Source organism: Mytilus trossulus, chromosome 9 (assembly GCF_036588685.1).
Source record: "Mytilus trossulus isolate FHL-02 chromosome 9, PNRI_Mtr1.1.1.hap1, whole genome shotgun sequence".
Classification (NCBI taxonomy): Eukaryota; Metazoa; Mollusca; class Bivalvia; order Mytilida; family Mytilidae; genus Mytilus; species Mytilus trossulus.
The window spans coordinates 62,461,134-62,476,122 of NC_086381.1; the positions used below are offsets into that span (position 1 = coordinate 62,461,134).

The window sequence follows — 14,989 nt, forward strand, 5'->3', positions numbered from 1 at the left end:
ACAGATTTTTTATAACGCACAGCAATCTTAATAACATCATTATCCAAGTTTTATTCATTATTGTTCTGCTTCCACCTTAAACAATCAAAGAACACAAATAATCCGATGAAAGATGCTATAATAGCAGCTCCCATAATTCCCATGGTTTTTGCCGAAGTTCTGTTTTCATAAACACTTCTCAAAGATCTCTTATACACTGAAAGAAAACATTTTTTTATGATTTAAAAGTTTACTTGCATTTATATTATTTAAAGCACAAATATAGTATGAATGTTAATTGTATGCAATGCATACGTGCATTTAGTTTGATAAATATTATCGAAGTGACATCCGTTTGTCTGAGTAAGATTTACTAGTTGGCAACCACGTCCAGTCAAAATGAGGACGTAAAATATAATTCCTGCCATCTCTGAACGTTAAGAACCCAATCAACAAATCGTTGAGGGGTCTGTTGATGACACATTTCAAAGCAAACATTTATATGCCTATCTAATATACCCTTAATATTCATTGCATTATAAATGTCCCTGACCTTAACCAACGTTTTTTTTTTAATTTATTGTTTATTTGATCTCGTCCTGTAGATACATGTTGTGTTTGCCACTAGACGTTAAGCCACCAGTGCACTAAACAATGCATATTATATATAGTGTTGTACTGAATACTATTTTGCATGAATTCCAAGTTATTCTCATGACTATTTATTTTATATAGTTTGCATCATTTTTATTTTCATATTAAAGTACTAATCGCGTTTTTGATCTGTTTCAATCGTGTTCTATCATTTGGTTTGTAATTTTGACTGTATCTTTGTTTTGATCGTCTCCCTTTTTTGAATCGCTTCAGACGCTAAACTGTGATTGTTGTTATGTACATGACACTGAAACAAGATTCCGGTTTTTATGAGTCTATGATTTAACTTGTATTGTCAAAGGTTAAATATTGCATAATGTGGTACACAGAGAATTGCTTTAGATTGCCAATTTCAATGAAAATAAAACATTACTTTTGTTCAATAATCCCTAATCGGGTTTTGATTTGTTGTCAGATAATCGGGAAATCAGAGAAGTTTTATTTATTTAGTTTCCATTTTGAAAAATTCCAAATTAATGTTATATGGAAAAATATGGAAAGAAAAATGTCCTGCCTAATTTTCAGTGGCTTTTTCTTCTTTTAAATAATTTGACGACCGGGCGAGACTCTCATTGGTTGTCAAGGTCGTTAACAAAAACCTCGTTCGTTGCAAAATTAAAGGACACGAATCATGTTTTTGTCGTCCATATATATATACTGTCAAATTATAAGTCTTTAAAAAAGCTTGTTATTTTGAAACAAAGCAGCGAACATCCTTTGAATGAACTTGTACATGTAGTTAATTAAGAACTCAATTGATGTTTGTTCAAAAATATCCATTGACATATCAACAAACTATAAACCAATCAATGAAAAACATTATTTTTGCAATGAATTATTTATCTTATTTTATTCACACCACCATTTCACCGTGACCATTTTTACATATTTTAACAGCCATTTTACTGTTATAAGAAAACAGACGACATTGCAAGTAAAAAAAACCAAGAATCTGCCCCTAGTTCACGGATGCTCAATCCGCACACCATTTTTTTATGTTCAGTGGACCGTGAAACTGGGATAAATATCCTTATTAGGCATAAAAATTATAAAGATCATATCATAGGGTACATGTGTGCTAAGTTTCAAGTAGATTGGTCTTCAATTCATCAAAAACTATCTCGACCAAAAACTTTAACCTGAAGCGAGGCAGACGGACGAAAGAAGAGACAAAAACATAATGCCCGTAAATTGGGCATAAAAATAAATTGTCAGAAATATACCTACTTGAAGTACTCTTTCTATCGACTGTCAATTTTTCCTTTAGTTGTTTCACGTTTTGTTCCAAGTCGATTTTATGGACATCACTCTGGGAATCAAATGGTTTATGGATATCACTATGGGAATCACATGGTTTATAACAATAGGAAGATGCATCCTGCTGTACTGGCGTAGAACACATTCGAACGCATGTCATATTACTTCTATCAACTGCAACGATTTATATGAAATAAATGTTGATTGAAAACATCGTACGTTATAAGTTTTTTTTCACACAAGACAAAAATGTTGCCAACGTGTAGAATCTCTGAAAATTTATACATACCAATATGGCCACCATGACATGGCATTAATTGCGTAAAATACAGGCGTTTTCAATTGTTTTAAAAACCACGGTAGAGAAATTCTGACAGGACAGAAATGTCAAGGATTTGAGATGTGTCTACTGTCTGTTTACAACAAAACTGCCAAAAAACTTCTTAAAACAGGCGTATACATTGTGTTATAGGTATTGTTGCCCTTAAACAATGAATAAATTTTACTTTTTTGTCTTGTTACTATCCTTATGGAAAATTTTAAAGATGATCATGAAGAGTTAGACAAGCTCTACAAATAGACGACTCCCAATCTGAGTTATTGCCCTTTAATGACGATGTTGTAGGATTATCGTTTTTAAGGCACAATCTTTCTGACTTTCTTGTATTGAATCACTTCAAACGCATTATTTGATTTACCTTTTACTGTTTGGATTCTTGCGCCACCAATAATAAACGAAACGAGAGTATGGTTTATAAGCCTGGTATCATTTATGGTTTACCCTTCAGGGTAAAAAGGATATACAAATATGGTCACTGATGTCTTCTACCGACTAGCTGCAGTTAAATCTTTGCAACAGGTGGGTATTTACATGTGATGGATGTAATAGTACAATCACATCCTGCCAGGCAAAAATATGGTCTTTAAATCCGAGACTTCTTGGTAAGAAAATGCCACGCTGGTTGAACTTCATAAAGCTATGGAACAGCTTTTTATGTTTTCCGTAGGGGAATTTTTAGGTGGCAGTCTATTATATAGAACCGACCAATATTAATGATATTAATTATTTTTGTTGTTTAAAAGTTTTGGTCCTGATAATGCATGAAAAGTAAAATCACAAAAATACTGAACTCCGAGGAAAATTCAACCGTGAAGTCCCTTATCAAATGACAAAACACATCAAACCTATGGGCAACTATTGACTTAGTACAGGCATTTTCAAATGTAGAAAATGGTGGAATGAACCTGGTTTTATAGCTCTAAATCTTTCATTTATATGACAGTCGCATCAAATTTCTTTATATTTACAACGATGCGTGAACAATACAGACATGAACTTATTGTTATTGAACATTTACCAACCTACAACTAACTACTACCGTTCTTAATAGACTTACATTTAACAGATACAGTCATACTATCAGCTAATAAAGCAGTGGCTTCTGTAACAAAACAAGGTTAACGGTTATAAACTCATCTGCGTATATACGATTATAATACATATGACGAATTCATCCGTATTTCCAGTTATATAATAAGTTGCACTATGTTAATACGGCTGTTTCTCAAACCACGGCTCTTCTGAGGAGAAAAATATTATTCATAGCTAATTAGATTTGTTGCCTTACTGGTGTTTTGATATGATCTATATGTTTCATCTCATAGAGACATAACTTGGGACTGTTACCAGTGTAAAATCCTACAATTGCGATAAAAAAATCAATTTTGAAGTAGGCAAAAAGTAAAAGTAAGAGTAGTGCATGACCAGTAACAATTTCAGAGCATATAAATGCCCAACCTTTGAATAAAACAGTAGTACATATTAACTTTACATTTTATGATGTAATTTTCACGAACTTCATGGTCCGAGATAACCCTGACGTCAAACGACAAGCTGGAGCCCTGGGACGTCAGACCTCGACCCACATCAAAAAGTGGATATTTGCTTGTTCATAATAGATGCACTGCTTCGTCGCTTCTGGTGCCGACTAACGGTTTTGGAATTACATAAATCGGGTATCAATTTGTTCATTGAATGTTTCTTTTTTTTTGTCATGGGTGTTAAAGCGTTCACCGAAGTTCATTTTGAAAGATGCGTGGAAGCGCTTCATTGTTAAAATGTGCCAACTATGAACCCTTTAACAAATCTATGAAATTACTTAAAGAAGCATTCGATACGTTTTTGCTATGATCATGAAAACACAATTACTAGAAGCACGTGTCACCATGAATGTTACAATTCATTTTGAAATTAACATGATAAAATTGATTAAGGAATAACGCGATATTTCAATAAGCTAGTCAGAATAACGTATATCGAATGTAATTAACCTACCTGCCACTTTTATTTAGTTAAGTACATATGCATCCATAGGTTCAATAGTTACATGCATAACATTATAATCATCAGAAACTCGTTTCATTTTACTTTAACCTTACCCTTTTCGTAATTGGCCCTTGTTTGAAGTGGACTATATAGTATAGCTGGTATTTCTGTTAAGTGAATGTCCTCCCACGTAGGACACCCCCATGTGCTGTTTACATCAAGAATGGTTAGTCATCCAGTGTCGTTTGAGCATCCTTCCCATATTGAGTTAATGTAAAAGGTTCGAAAGATATATGGTGGCACTTGATATCTGAAAACACTTAATATATCAATAAAATACGAACTGTATTTGCATTTTAAACAACTCATGTAGCGTAAGAACTATATTTTAGTTCTTAATTAGGATGGGGGACTTTTTGTAGTAACTTCTTCAATTTTATGTTCCAAACAAAAATGTTTCCCATGCTTATAAAAAAGTAAAATTACAAAAATACCGAACTCCGAGGAAAATTTTCTTATCAAATTGTAAAATCAAAAAGTCAAACACATCAAACGAAGGTATAACACCTGTGGTATTCCTGCTTTGGTTCAGGCATCGTTTTCATGTAGAAAGACACACTTGAACCTTCATTTAAGATTGTCTAGATGTATAATATATATTAAGTTACAGTTTAAATAAACACAGCAGCATTTTACTGAAGTTCAAATCTCATCATTCGATTAAATAAGGTAACAATCAAAAGAAGAAGATATCAGATGAACTTCAAAAGGAGGGCATTGGGCAGTCATCAATGGATAAACAACTAATGTTGTTAGAAAACCGCAACTTGGATCTTTTTTTTTTAATTTTCTTACAAGTAAAAAAAGAAAAAAATATTAAAAAATGTGTATTTTCAAAATTACGCAATGGATAATATTTATTAAATTGAGTCAAATTTTATTATATATGTTTTTAAAAGATGAACAAAATATTTAACATCTGTTACCCGATTATGCTGAAGAAATTTATTGAAGCATTTGTAGTAGAGTTGTATAAATCAGCATAACTGGACTGTTTTAAGCGAGCAAGACTGAACCAGTTGGTCTTGTTGCTTCCTACTCCGTCAAACATAAAATACGCAATCTCTTTGCCATTGGTATGTATTCGAACAAGGACCTATAAAGAATAATAAAAAAAATATGTAAAAATACCTCAATAGAGTATATATTGCGATATTTACTTATGTTTGGTTTTGAATCAATCTTGAACGCATGCAGATGTAAACCCAGTTACACTTTTTCTTGCTGATGTATTAATGCTTGGACTAAAGGAGGTTTCAGATAACAACAACAACAACAACAGAACCTATGCCATTTAAATCTGCCTAGGGAAGGAACATTTGTCCATCAGATGATTGAATCCTAAACATGCCACACAAATATTCAGAAGACTATATTTAATTATTTTGAAAATAATATCATTCTATTAGATTAAAACATTTGATTTCAGAAACAAGATGTTAATAGACATTTTTCTACACAGAACCGCTGACAATTAAAATTGCCTGCTACTGACCGTTAAAAATAACTGAAACATTTTGATCTGATAATAAAGTTTGGTTAAGTATGACATAATGTCAATGTTGCCCTTTTGTAAAGAAAATCAAATCAGACGTTTTGATTTATAAATTTCAATTAATTATAAAAAAAATAACCAACATCATCGTACATCACGTAAATGTTCATATCGATTACCAAAATAAATATACAAACTACGGCTGGAATTAGATTTAATATCAATTTCGTTACATTTACTATTTTTTACAAATAATACCTCTGTAATACTGAGCTCTGACCATTGGTTTACAATATCCGACTTAAAATGCTCCTTTACTGGTTGTGATATCGATTCTGCCTGAACATTATCCACATTGAGAATATTAGGACCGGTAAATAGTTCATACACACTTCCATTGCCTACAGATAAAATAACACGTAAAACATTTCGTACGTCTAGATAGATTTACCTTAAGCAGAAACTTTGAAATTTAAAAGATATACACATTATTGGATTTCCATTAAACCTGGTTCAAATTACCATTTTCTTTTAAAATGTCCTGTTCCAAGTCAGAAAAACGTCAGTTGTTATTAAATGGTTCGTTTCTATGTAAGTGGGCGTTTGTTTTTGTTTCAGTTCAATGTTTCCGCTGTTCTATTCTTTTGATGTGTTTTCCTCGTTCTTTTTAAATTACTCTGATTTGTTTTAGCTTAAAAAGTAAAATCACAAAAACTGAACTGAATTCAATTGGAAAATCCCTAATCAATTGGCAATTCAAATGACAAAACACATCAAACGAATGGACAACAACTGACATATTCCTGACTTGGAATGGACATTAAAAAAATGTGGAAAATGATGGATTGAACCTGGTTTTATAACGCTAAACGTCTCACTTGTATGACAGTTGCATCAAATTACGTTATATTTACAACGTTGGTGGACAAAACAAATGATAATAACTTAATAAATAAAATTAGTCAAAATATCGACACAGCAGTCATCACTATGTTACAATCTCAAAACAAACAATCATGTACAAAAAAAGCACAAACAGCATCTATCAAATTTAATAAAACAACATTCATGGCTTCGCGTGTCTGACGACAGAAAATGTAAACGTCATATAGGAAGAAATTTTATCGTTCAATGATTATTCAATTATATTTTTAATAATTTCATATGGGGAATGGTGGTATACAGGGTTTAAAATATCAAAAGCTATGTTTGAAATAATGTCTGAAATAGACCGAGATTATCCAGAAATTCTTTGGAGAATCCACATATGGTTAATGCTAGGACGCGAGTAAAATAATTTTGTCGTTTGCCAGTCAAAGTATATTCAAATTTATAATAGAACAATGCCATAATGACGGGCTTCTTAAGTACACAGTCACGTTACAAGAACCGAAGAAACACAAAGTTGAATACATAATACCCCATTAAAAATAAAACAAAAAAACACATTGAAGGGATGTATAACTACAGATCCACTTAAAATCGATATAACAGAAAGTTAACCAACCAGTAATATTAATAATAGAACAATGAGAGAGGAAAGAACAATATAACCCGTGGTTAAGATGATAAACAACGGCAGTACGCAGAATCTATACAGCAAGACCATCAAAAAATTGAGAATGAAAATGAGGAATGTGTCAAAGAGACAACAACCCGACCACAGAAAAACAATAGCAGAAGGTCACCAACAGGTCTTCAATGTAGTGAGAAATTCCCGCACCTGGAGTCGTTCTTCAGCTTGCCGTCCCTTAACAAATATATACTATTTAAGTGATAATGAACGCCATACTATTTACCAAATTGTACACAAGAAACTAAATTTAAAATAATACAAGACTAACAAAGGCCAGAGGCTACGGTCTTGGAACAGGCACAAAATGCGGCGGGGTTAAACATATTTATAAAATCCCAACCCTCCCCCTTTACCTCTAGCCAATGTAGAAAAGTAAACGCATAACAATACCATAATACGCACATTTAAAATTCAGTTCAAGAGAATTTTTAAGTGGAACATGCAAATGAGCCGGCAATGTGCCGTTGTTTGTACGGAATTTTGTTATGCTTAGGAATTCAATATAAACAAAGGAAGTCCTCCGATTTGTTGTTCGATGTTAGGTTCATTTAATCCAGGAAGGACTAATGATTTGGTAAAATTTCTTCCTTGTCAAATGATGTCTTTGTATGTGGGATTACATGACTCCTAATTTATAACTAATTCTTATACAAGACATTCGTAGTATTACGATTTACATACACAGAAAATATTATTTGAACCTTTGTCCGCATGAACACCAACAAACTTATGAAGATATGATCGGCATTTCACGGCCTCGTAAACGACAATGACGACGCGGTATACTCCTGTTGCCTTGGTATATCGTGGTGCACGCAATCTGCAATCAAAAACGCAATGACAAATAGTCGCTGTCAGGTAATGTTTGATCTAGACGAAGGGCTGCTTGTTAGATTAATATTTTGCTTAAAGCCGCATCAGCACAAAAAGGTTATATCACAAATAAGAGAACATGCTAAAAATTAAAATCATGTCACACCTGTCAGTGGGCAAAAGTGAGTTCCCACTCAAAAAAATGTCCTATCATTTTATTTTTTTTTAAAAACAATATTACCAAATAACTACTGGACTTATTTATACGAAATAAATACAGCAAGATGTAGAAATGTTTTATTGATTATTTGATCATTTTATTATTCATGTTCATCTTACTTTTCCGATGCGGGTCTCATCGGGGTATAAGTGTGTCGCGGGATTGCCAAATTTTTGCAACGAAAGTTAAAGTCAAATTATTGTGCCAGGAAATGAAGTCTGGCGGGACACGGGAAAATACATAAAAAAAATGAGAATTGCTAACATAGCGTAAGCGGGATCCGGTATCGGAACCCCTCCTTCCCCAATGGGACACCCTCTGATGAGGTGAAAAAAAAATTGTTAAAAGTTTGTTATGTATTATAACCAAATTAAAATTATGAGAACAAACCTTTTTATGCCCCGTTTATGTGCATTATGCTTTCTGGTCTGTGCGTCCGTCCGTTCGTCCAGCTTCAGGTTAAAGTTTTTGGTCGAGGTAGTTTTTGATGAAATTGAAGTCCAATGAACTTGAAACTTAGTAAACATGTTCCCTGTGATATGATCTTTTTAATTTTAATGTTAAATTAGAGATTTTATCCCATTTTCACGGTCCACTGAACATAGAAAATGATAGTGCGGATGGGGCATCCGTGTATTTGGGACACATTTATCTTTATTTATATATATATATATATAGATACGACCATTAGTGTTCCCATTTAAAAGGTTCTACACTGGAATTTTTGGGGCCCTTTTAGTTTTATTGCTTGTTCGGTGTGAGCCAAGGCTCCAAGTTGAAGGCCGTTTGGATGGAGAGTTGTCTCATTGGCACTCATACCACATTTTCCTATATTTACTCCTAAAAATTAAGGCCATATAAACAATTAACTTCAGATTTCTTATGGTATCTATATTATTAAAAACGCTCCTAACTTTCTTTTTTGAAAAATATCGATTTTAATCGGAATGATCGGATTTGATTTTTAGTGGGAATTGTTCAACTAAATTAATCATTTCTGTTCTTCTGCCTCGGTACCGTGGAGGTTTTCAGTACAAACTTTGATGATGATAACTTAAATATCAACCATTGTTAACAATTAATAATCAAAATATATCTGTTTCTTTATCTTACCTCCAGTTGCTGCTTTAAATATTAATTTCCATTCATCTGAATCCATAGCAAAAACATTGTAATCGTATAACAACTTGAAAACAAAAATAATACTCAGCATTGTAAATAAACTCATCATATCATAGATACAACTGCTATATTAAGTACGATGAATTGGGACAGGAATAAGAACGATTACGTGATCTCCATTACTTATTACAGACTGCCAATTAAATAACTACACATACGACAACTAAAATGGAGCCACAAAAAAAAGGAACGACGCAGTCACTTTAATTCGATTTAAAAGTACATGTAATCAATCCCAACATTTGTATATGGTTTTCGTTAATCTTTGTATAACTGTTAAATTTTGTTCGTAAAGTTGTGCGACTTTTAAGTTCTATTGTGGTGAAGTATTAATTCAAACAAATGACGATACTTTACTTTTCATTTGCATGTAAATTAAAATATAATAAGGTAAATATCATCAAAAGGTTAATTTATTTGAACATTGTTTGCAGACTTGTTATTGAAATTCAAACGAGAAACAGAACAAGAACAAATTGTAGAATTACAATATTCACATTGATCTAGAAAAGAGCCTCAAACATAGGTCTTGTTACGGTCATTTTATTGATTTGACCAATAAAATCATTTTCTTCAATCCAGACATTTGAATAACAAATATTTACATAAATTGTAAAAGATTAACCTTAAAGGTAACAACCAACGTTATTAATTAATGGAAAATTTGTGTGAAAAGATTGTGAGCAGGTCAAATTGTCGACAGTATTGCGTCTCTTCCCAAACAGTAATTATTGGCAAGTCATAATATTGTTTACCGAGTGAAGTAGAGTCTAATTAATTTAACAAAACAGCATACTTAAATTTAACTTTGATCAATTAAATACAAAAAGAATTAATAAATGTCAATGTAACTCTATAGTCAGAAATATGAACACTACGCAACGAAGTCTCCACCATGTTTACCGATATACTTGTTAAGTTAATATATATCATGAACAGTATTTGGGGGACGTTCATGCAACCGATCAATACATACACAGAAACAAGACAACTATTTTATTCTTCTATGCATGATTTATTCAAATATATTTAATCTTGAACTAATTTTTGAGAGCAACTGCATGTTTTCTCATATCGGTACATTTTGTTATTTTTGTTATGCTCTTGGGTATCATAGATCATCATAGTGTAAGATGTTGTATAAGTGTCAATGAGACAACTCTCCATTCAAGTCACGATTTGTAAAAGTAAACAATTATAGGTCAACACAGAGCCTTGGGTCACACCGAACTGCAAGCTACAAAGGGCCCCAAAAATAGTGTAAAACCATCCAAACAGGAACTATAACGGCCTTATGCAGCGGGTTAAAAGTTTTGATAGAAACCTACCTCAACCCTTACCTGAAGTAATAGTGTAACATCACAACATAAACAGTCAGGAGAGGGCGAGACCATTTTCGGGACGCCGGGATCGGCCGATTTCAGCAACGGGAAATCGGGATTTGTATGCACATTGAACGACAAATTTATGTGACGTATAAAATTTTCTGACGTCAGCAACACAAATCAATGAATGTGTTTGTAAATAGTAGATGTTTTTGTGTTCTGTTAAATGTTCCTTTAAAAATTGTTATACGATAATGACTGATGTACCCATATTTGGACTATTTTATTTATTGTGTCTGTTTAGTTAACCCATCAATGTAAATATAACGGAATTTGATGAGACTGTAATCAAAGTTAGAGGGTTAGCGCTGTAAAACCAGGTTTAATCCACCATGTTCTACATTTGAAAATGACTGTACCAAGTAAGGAATATGACAGTTCTTGTCCATTCGTTTTTGATGCGTTTTGTTATTTGATATTGCCATGTGATTATGGACTTTCCGAATTGATTTTCCTCTAAGTTCAGAAATATAACGGGATTGACAAAAAACCTAAGGCAGATAAAGGTGCCATTTTCATTATACTTCAATGTCACCAATCAGAATTGCACCTAGAGACAGAGTAGATCCAGATCAACACAGAATACTTTTTCTCGCAGTAAAACATCTTCTGGCATTCCAACCACATTCAAAGACGATGAAACTGTACATTTTTAAATCTCTAATGGACCAAAAACTAGAGGCTCCAAAGAGCCTGTGTCGCTCACCTTGGTCTATGTGCATATTAAACAAAGAACACAGATGAATTCATGACAAAATTCTGTTTTGGTGATGGTGATGTGTTTGTAGATGTTACTTTACTGAACATTCTTGCTACTTACAATTTTCTCTATCTATAATGAACTTGGCTCTCTAGTTGTAGGGACTAATATTTTGTAAAAACTTACCAAAATTTACCAAGTTAATGAACATAGTTAAAAATTTTCTATAAAGGGCAATTACTCCTGAAGGGGTCAACTGACCATTTTGTTTATGTTGACTTATTTGTAGATCTTACTTTGCTGAAAATTATTGCTGTTTACAATTTATCTCTATCTATAATAATATTCAAGATAATAACCGAAAACGGCAAAAATTTCCTTAAAATTACCAATTCAGGAGCAGTAATCCAACAACCGGTTGTCCGATTCATCTAAAAATTTCAGGGCAGATAAATCTTGACTTGATAAACAATTTTAACCCATGTCAGATTTGCTCTAAATGCTTTGGTTTCAGAGTTATAAGCCATCATATACATTTTATCCCTATGTTCTATTTTTAGCCATGGCGACCATCTTGGTTAGTTTGGCGGGTCACCGGACACATTTTTAAAACTAGATACCCAATGATGATTGTGGTCAAGTATGGACGAATTTGGCCCAGTAGTTTTAGAGGAGAATATTTTTGTAAATGTTGAGGACAGAGGACGCCGGTTGATGAGAAAAGCTCACTTGGTGATCTAAAAAGACACTATAAAATATCAATTGAAATAGGTTAACTTCATCAAAAGAAATATGAACACAAACAATTAAACTACACTGAGCAAGTAAATTTGAGTTAAGACATAATGTAATAACAAAATTAATATGCATACTCAGAAGACAACTAGCCGTCTTAAATAATCTTTTGTTTATGCAACATCACAAGTTTATTATTCCCCGTTATGAATATTAAGTGGGAACCTTAATTTACAGTCATTGGTAGAATAAAAGGGGAAATTACCTTTGGAAAAAAAGATAACCGTTTGTTAAATTCTTGTCTAAAACATTCATGTATTGATATGACTTATCATTTAAAGGGTCATAATTATGAAGTTAAATTATAACTTTTAACAATCGTTGAATTTTAAAAAATTACAAGGATTTTTGACTTTCAGAAAGACAATTTAAGCTCTATTTGACATTACGTTTAGGAATTTCGAGTCGAAAATACCATTCAGTTTCAAACTTTTTCAACGTCTTAGTAGCAGCTGCAAATTTTTGAATACAAAATGAGTTGTGAAATATATATCCCATATGCAGGTGCAGTTGGTACGAAGATTGGAGAAATTCATAAATTCAAAATAGTAATTGTCGCATTTGTCGTAAATTTTGCGAATGAGATAATAAAATTAACGGTACCAATTTTCTTGCACCAGATGCGCATTTCGACAATATATGTCTCTTCAGTGATGCTCGTGGCCAAAATATTTGAAATCCAAAGCTTATATAAAAGATGAAGAGCTATAATCCAAAAGGTCCAAAAAATATAGCCAAATCCTTGAAAGGAATGAGAGCTTTGCACGAGGGAGATACATTCTTTAATTTATAATAATTTCTAATACTTTGTAACAGCAAATTTTAAATAACACAAAAAATCCGTATTTCATGCCAGTACCGAAGTACTGGCTACTGGGCTGGTGATACCCTCGGGGACTAATAGTCCACCAGCAGAGGCATCGACCCAGTGGTAGTAATAACATTAACGGTACCAATTTTCTTGCACCAGATGCGCATTTCGACAATATATGTCTCTTCAGTGATGCTCGTGGCCAAAATATTTGAAATCCAAAGCTTATATAAAAGATGAAGAGCTATAATCCAAAAGGTCCAAAAAATATAGCCAAATCCTTGAAAAGAATGAGAGCTTTGATAATCTTCCTCTTCAGTTTGACAAATCTTACATTTACTTTAAGTAGAAATTTTCTATTTAATAGTAATTACTTAGTGGGAATATTATAATTTAGAAGTTTCCATCTTAACATTTTCATCTTATTCTCTCTTAAAATTTAAATATAAAATCGTTTACGAATAACATATTTGGCTTTCTATCTAGCTTTAAATGTCTTGTCCAAATATTGATACCAATCGGCTAGATTCGAAGTAAAAAAAAAAAAACCGAAGCAGTTAACGCAGTGGTGATGTTTCTTTAATTTCTGGTTCTGGAACTTTATCAGAAAAATTATATTGCTAATGAAAAGAACATCATCAATGTATCTGAATGAGAGATTATATGATTTGACTTCTTTGATGTTCTTGTTTGTACAAGTGTCAAAATGAACTCCGACTAATACGAAAATAAGAAAAGGTTGGCAAGGAGAGGCGCACAAATCGTTCCAACAGGAATGCTGACAATTTGTTGAAAATATCTACCTACAATTTTTTTTTAATATGACTTAAAGCTGCATTCCATTATTTTAAAAACATTATAAATCTAAACTAGAGGCTCTCAAGAGCCTGTTTCGCTCAGTTTGGTCTATGTGCATATTAAACAATGGACACATATAAGTTCATGATAAATTATGTTTTGGTGATGGCGGCAATCTTGGTTGGTCGGGTTGGTCGGGTCACGCCACACATTTTTTTTTAACTAGATACCCCAATGATGATTGTGGCCAGGTTTGGTTAAATTTTACCCAGTATTATCAGAGAAGATTTTTGTAAAAGTTAACGACGAGAGAGCCCGGCTTTGATACGTCATACTGACGGCTGCTTGGAAAACCTTTTGAAAAACAATAAGATTGATGGTAAAAACGTCGACCACTGTATTTAAAGTGTATGGACATCAATAGTTATTAAATCACCAGAACTTATAAAAGGAATTAATTATTATCTGACTATTAATATCTCAGAACCAGGGAAATAAGACACAAGACGGGAAACTTTATACTTTTATATACGAAGTTACGAACTAAACATCACAACCTTCACTCCCGTTACATTGGGGGCTCGTCACTGGAGCTGAGGTTAACCTCAACCAGGAAGGCCCGGCGCTGATGTTCATGTAGGAGAGCCATCAACTCCACCTGCGCAACAGTGACAATCCTTAAAACAAGGTAATAAGTCATCAAAAAAAGTAAATATACCAAAGACATTAGCAATCCGTTTTATAAGAATGAAAAAAAAGTACCCAAAATATTATTATACAATCACGGGATGTATAAGTACTGAGCCACGTCTAACTTAAATTAACAAAATAAGAAAAAAACAATTTACAAAGAAAAAAATAAATTATACTTTATCGTTATTTAGATGATAATCAACGCCAGTGTCATCTATTCTTTGAGACCATCGTGTATTATTAGT

At 32.8% G+C, this 14,989-nt stretch overlaps 1 protein-coding gene across 1 annotated transcript; it reads right to left on the minus strand.

The window, feature by feature from the left end:
- Nucleotides 1-1,895: 1,895 nt before the first annotated feature.
- LOC134684107 (uncharacterized) lies at nucleotides 1,896-9,705 on the minus strand. Its single transcript, XM_063543382.1, has 6 exons — nucleotides 9,494-9,705; nucleotides 6,030-6,172; nucleotides 5,203-5,372; nucleotides 4,330-4,526; nucleotides 3,288-3,332; nucleotides 1,896-2,064 (listed from the first exon to the last, which is right to left on the minus strand). The coding sequence occupies exons 1-4, from the start codon at nucleotides 9,609-9,611 to the stop codon at nucleotides 4,448-4,450; spliced, it is 510 nt and encodes a 169-aa protein (XP_063399452.1). The 5' UTR covers nucleotides 9,612-9,705; the 3' UTR covers nucleotides 1,896-2,064; nucleotides 3,288-3,332; nucleotides 4,330-4,447.
- Between the last annotated feature and the right edge of the window lie 5,284 nt (nucleotides 9,706-14,989).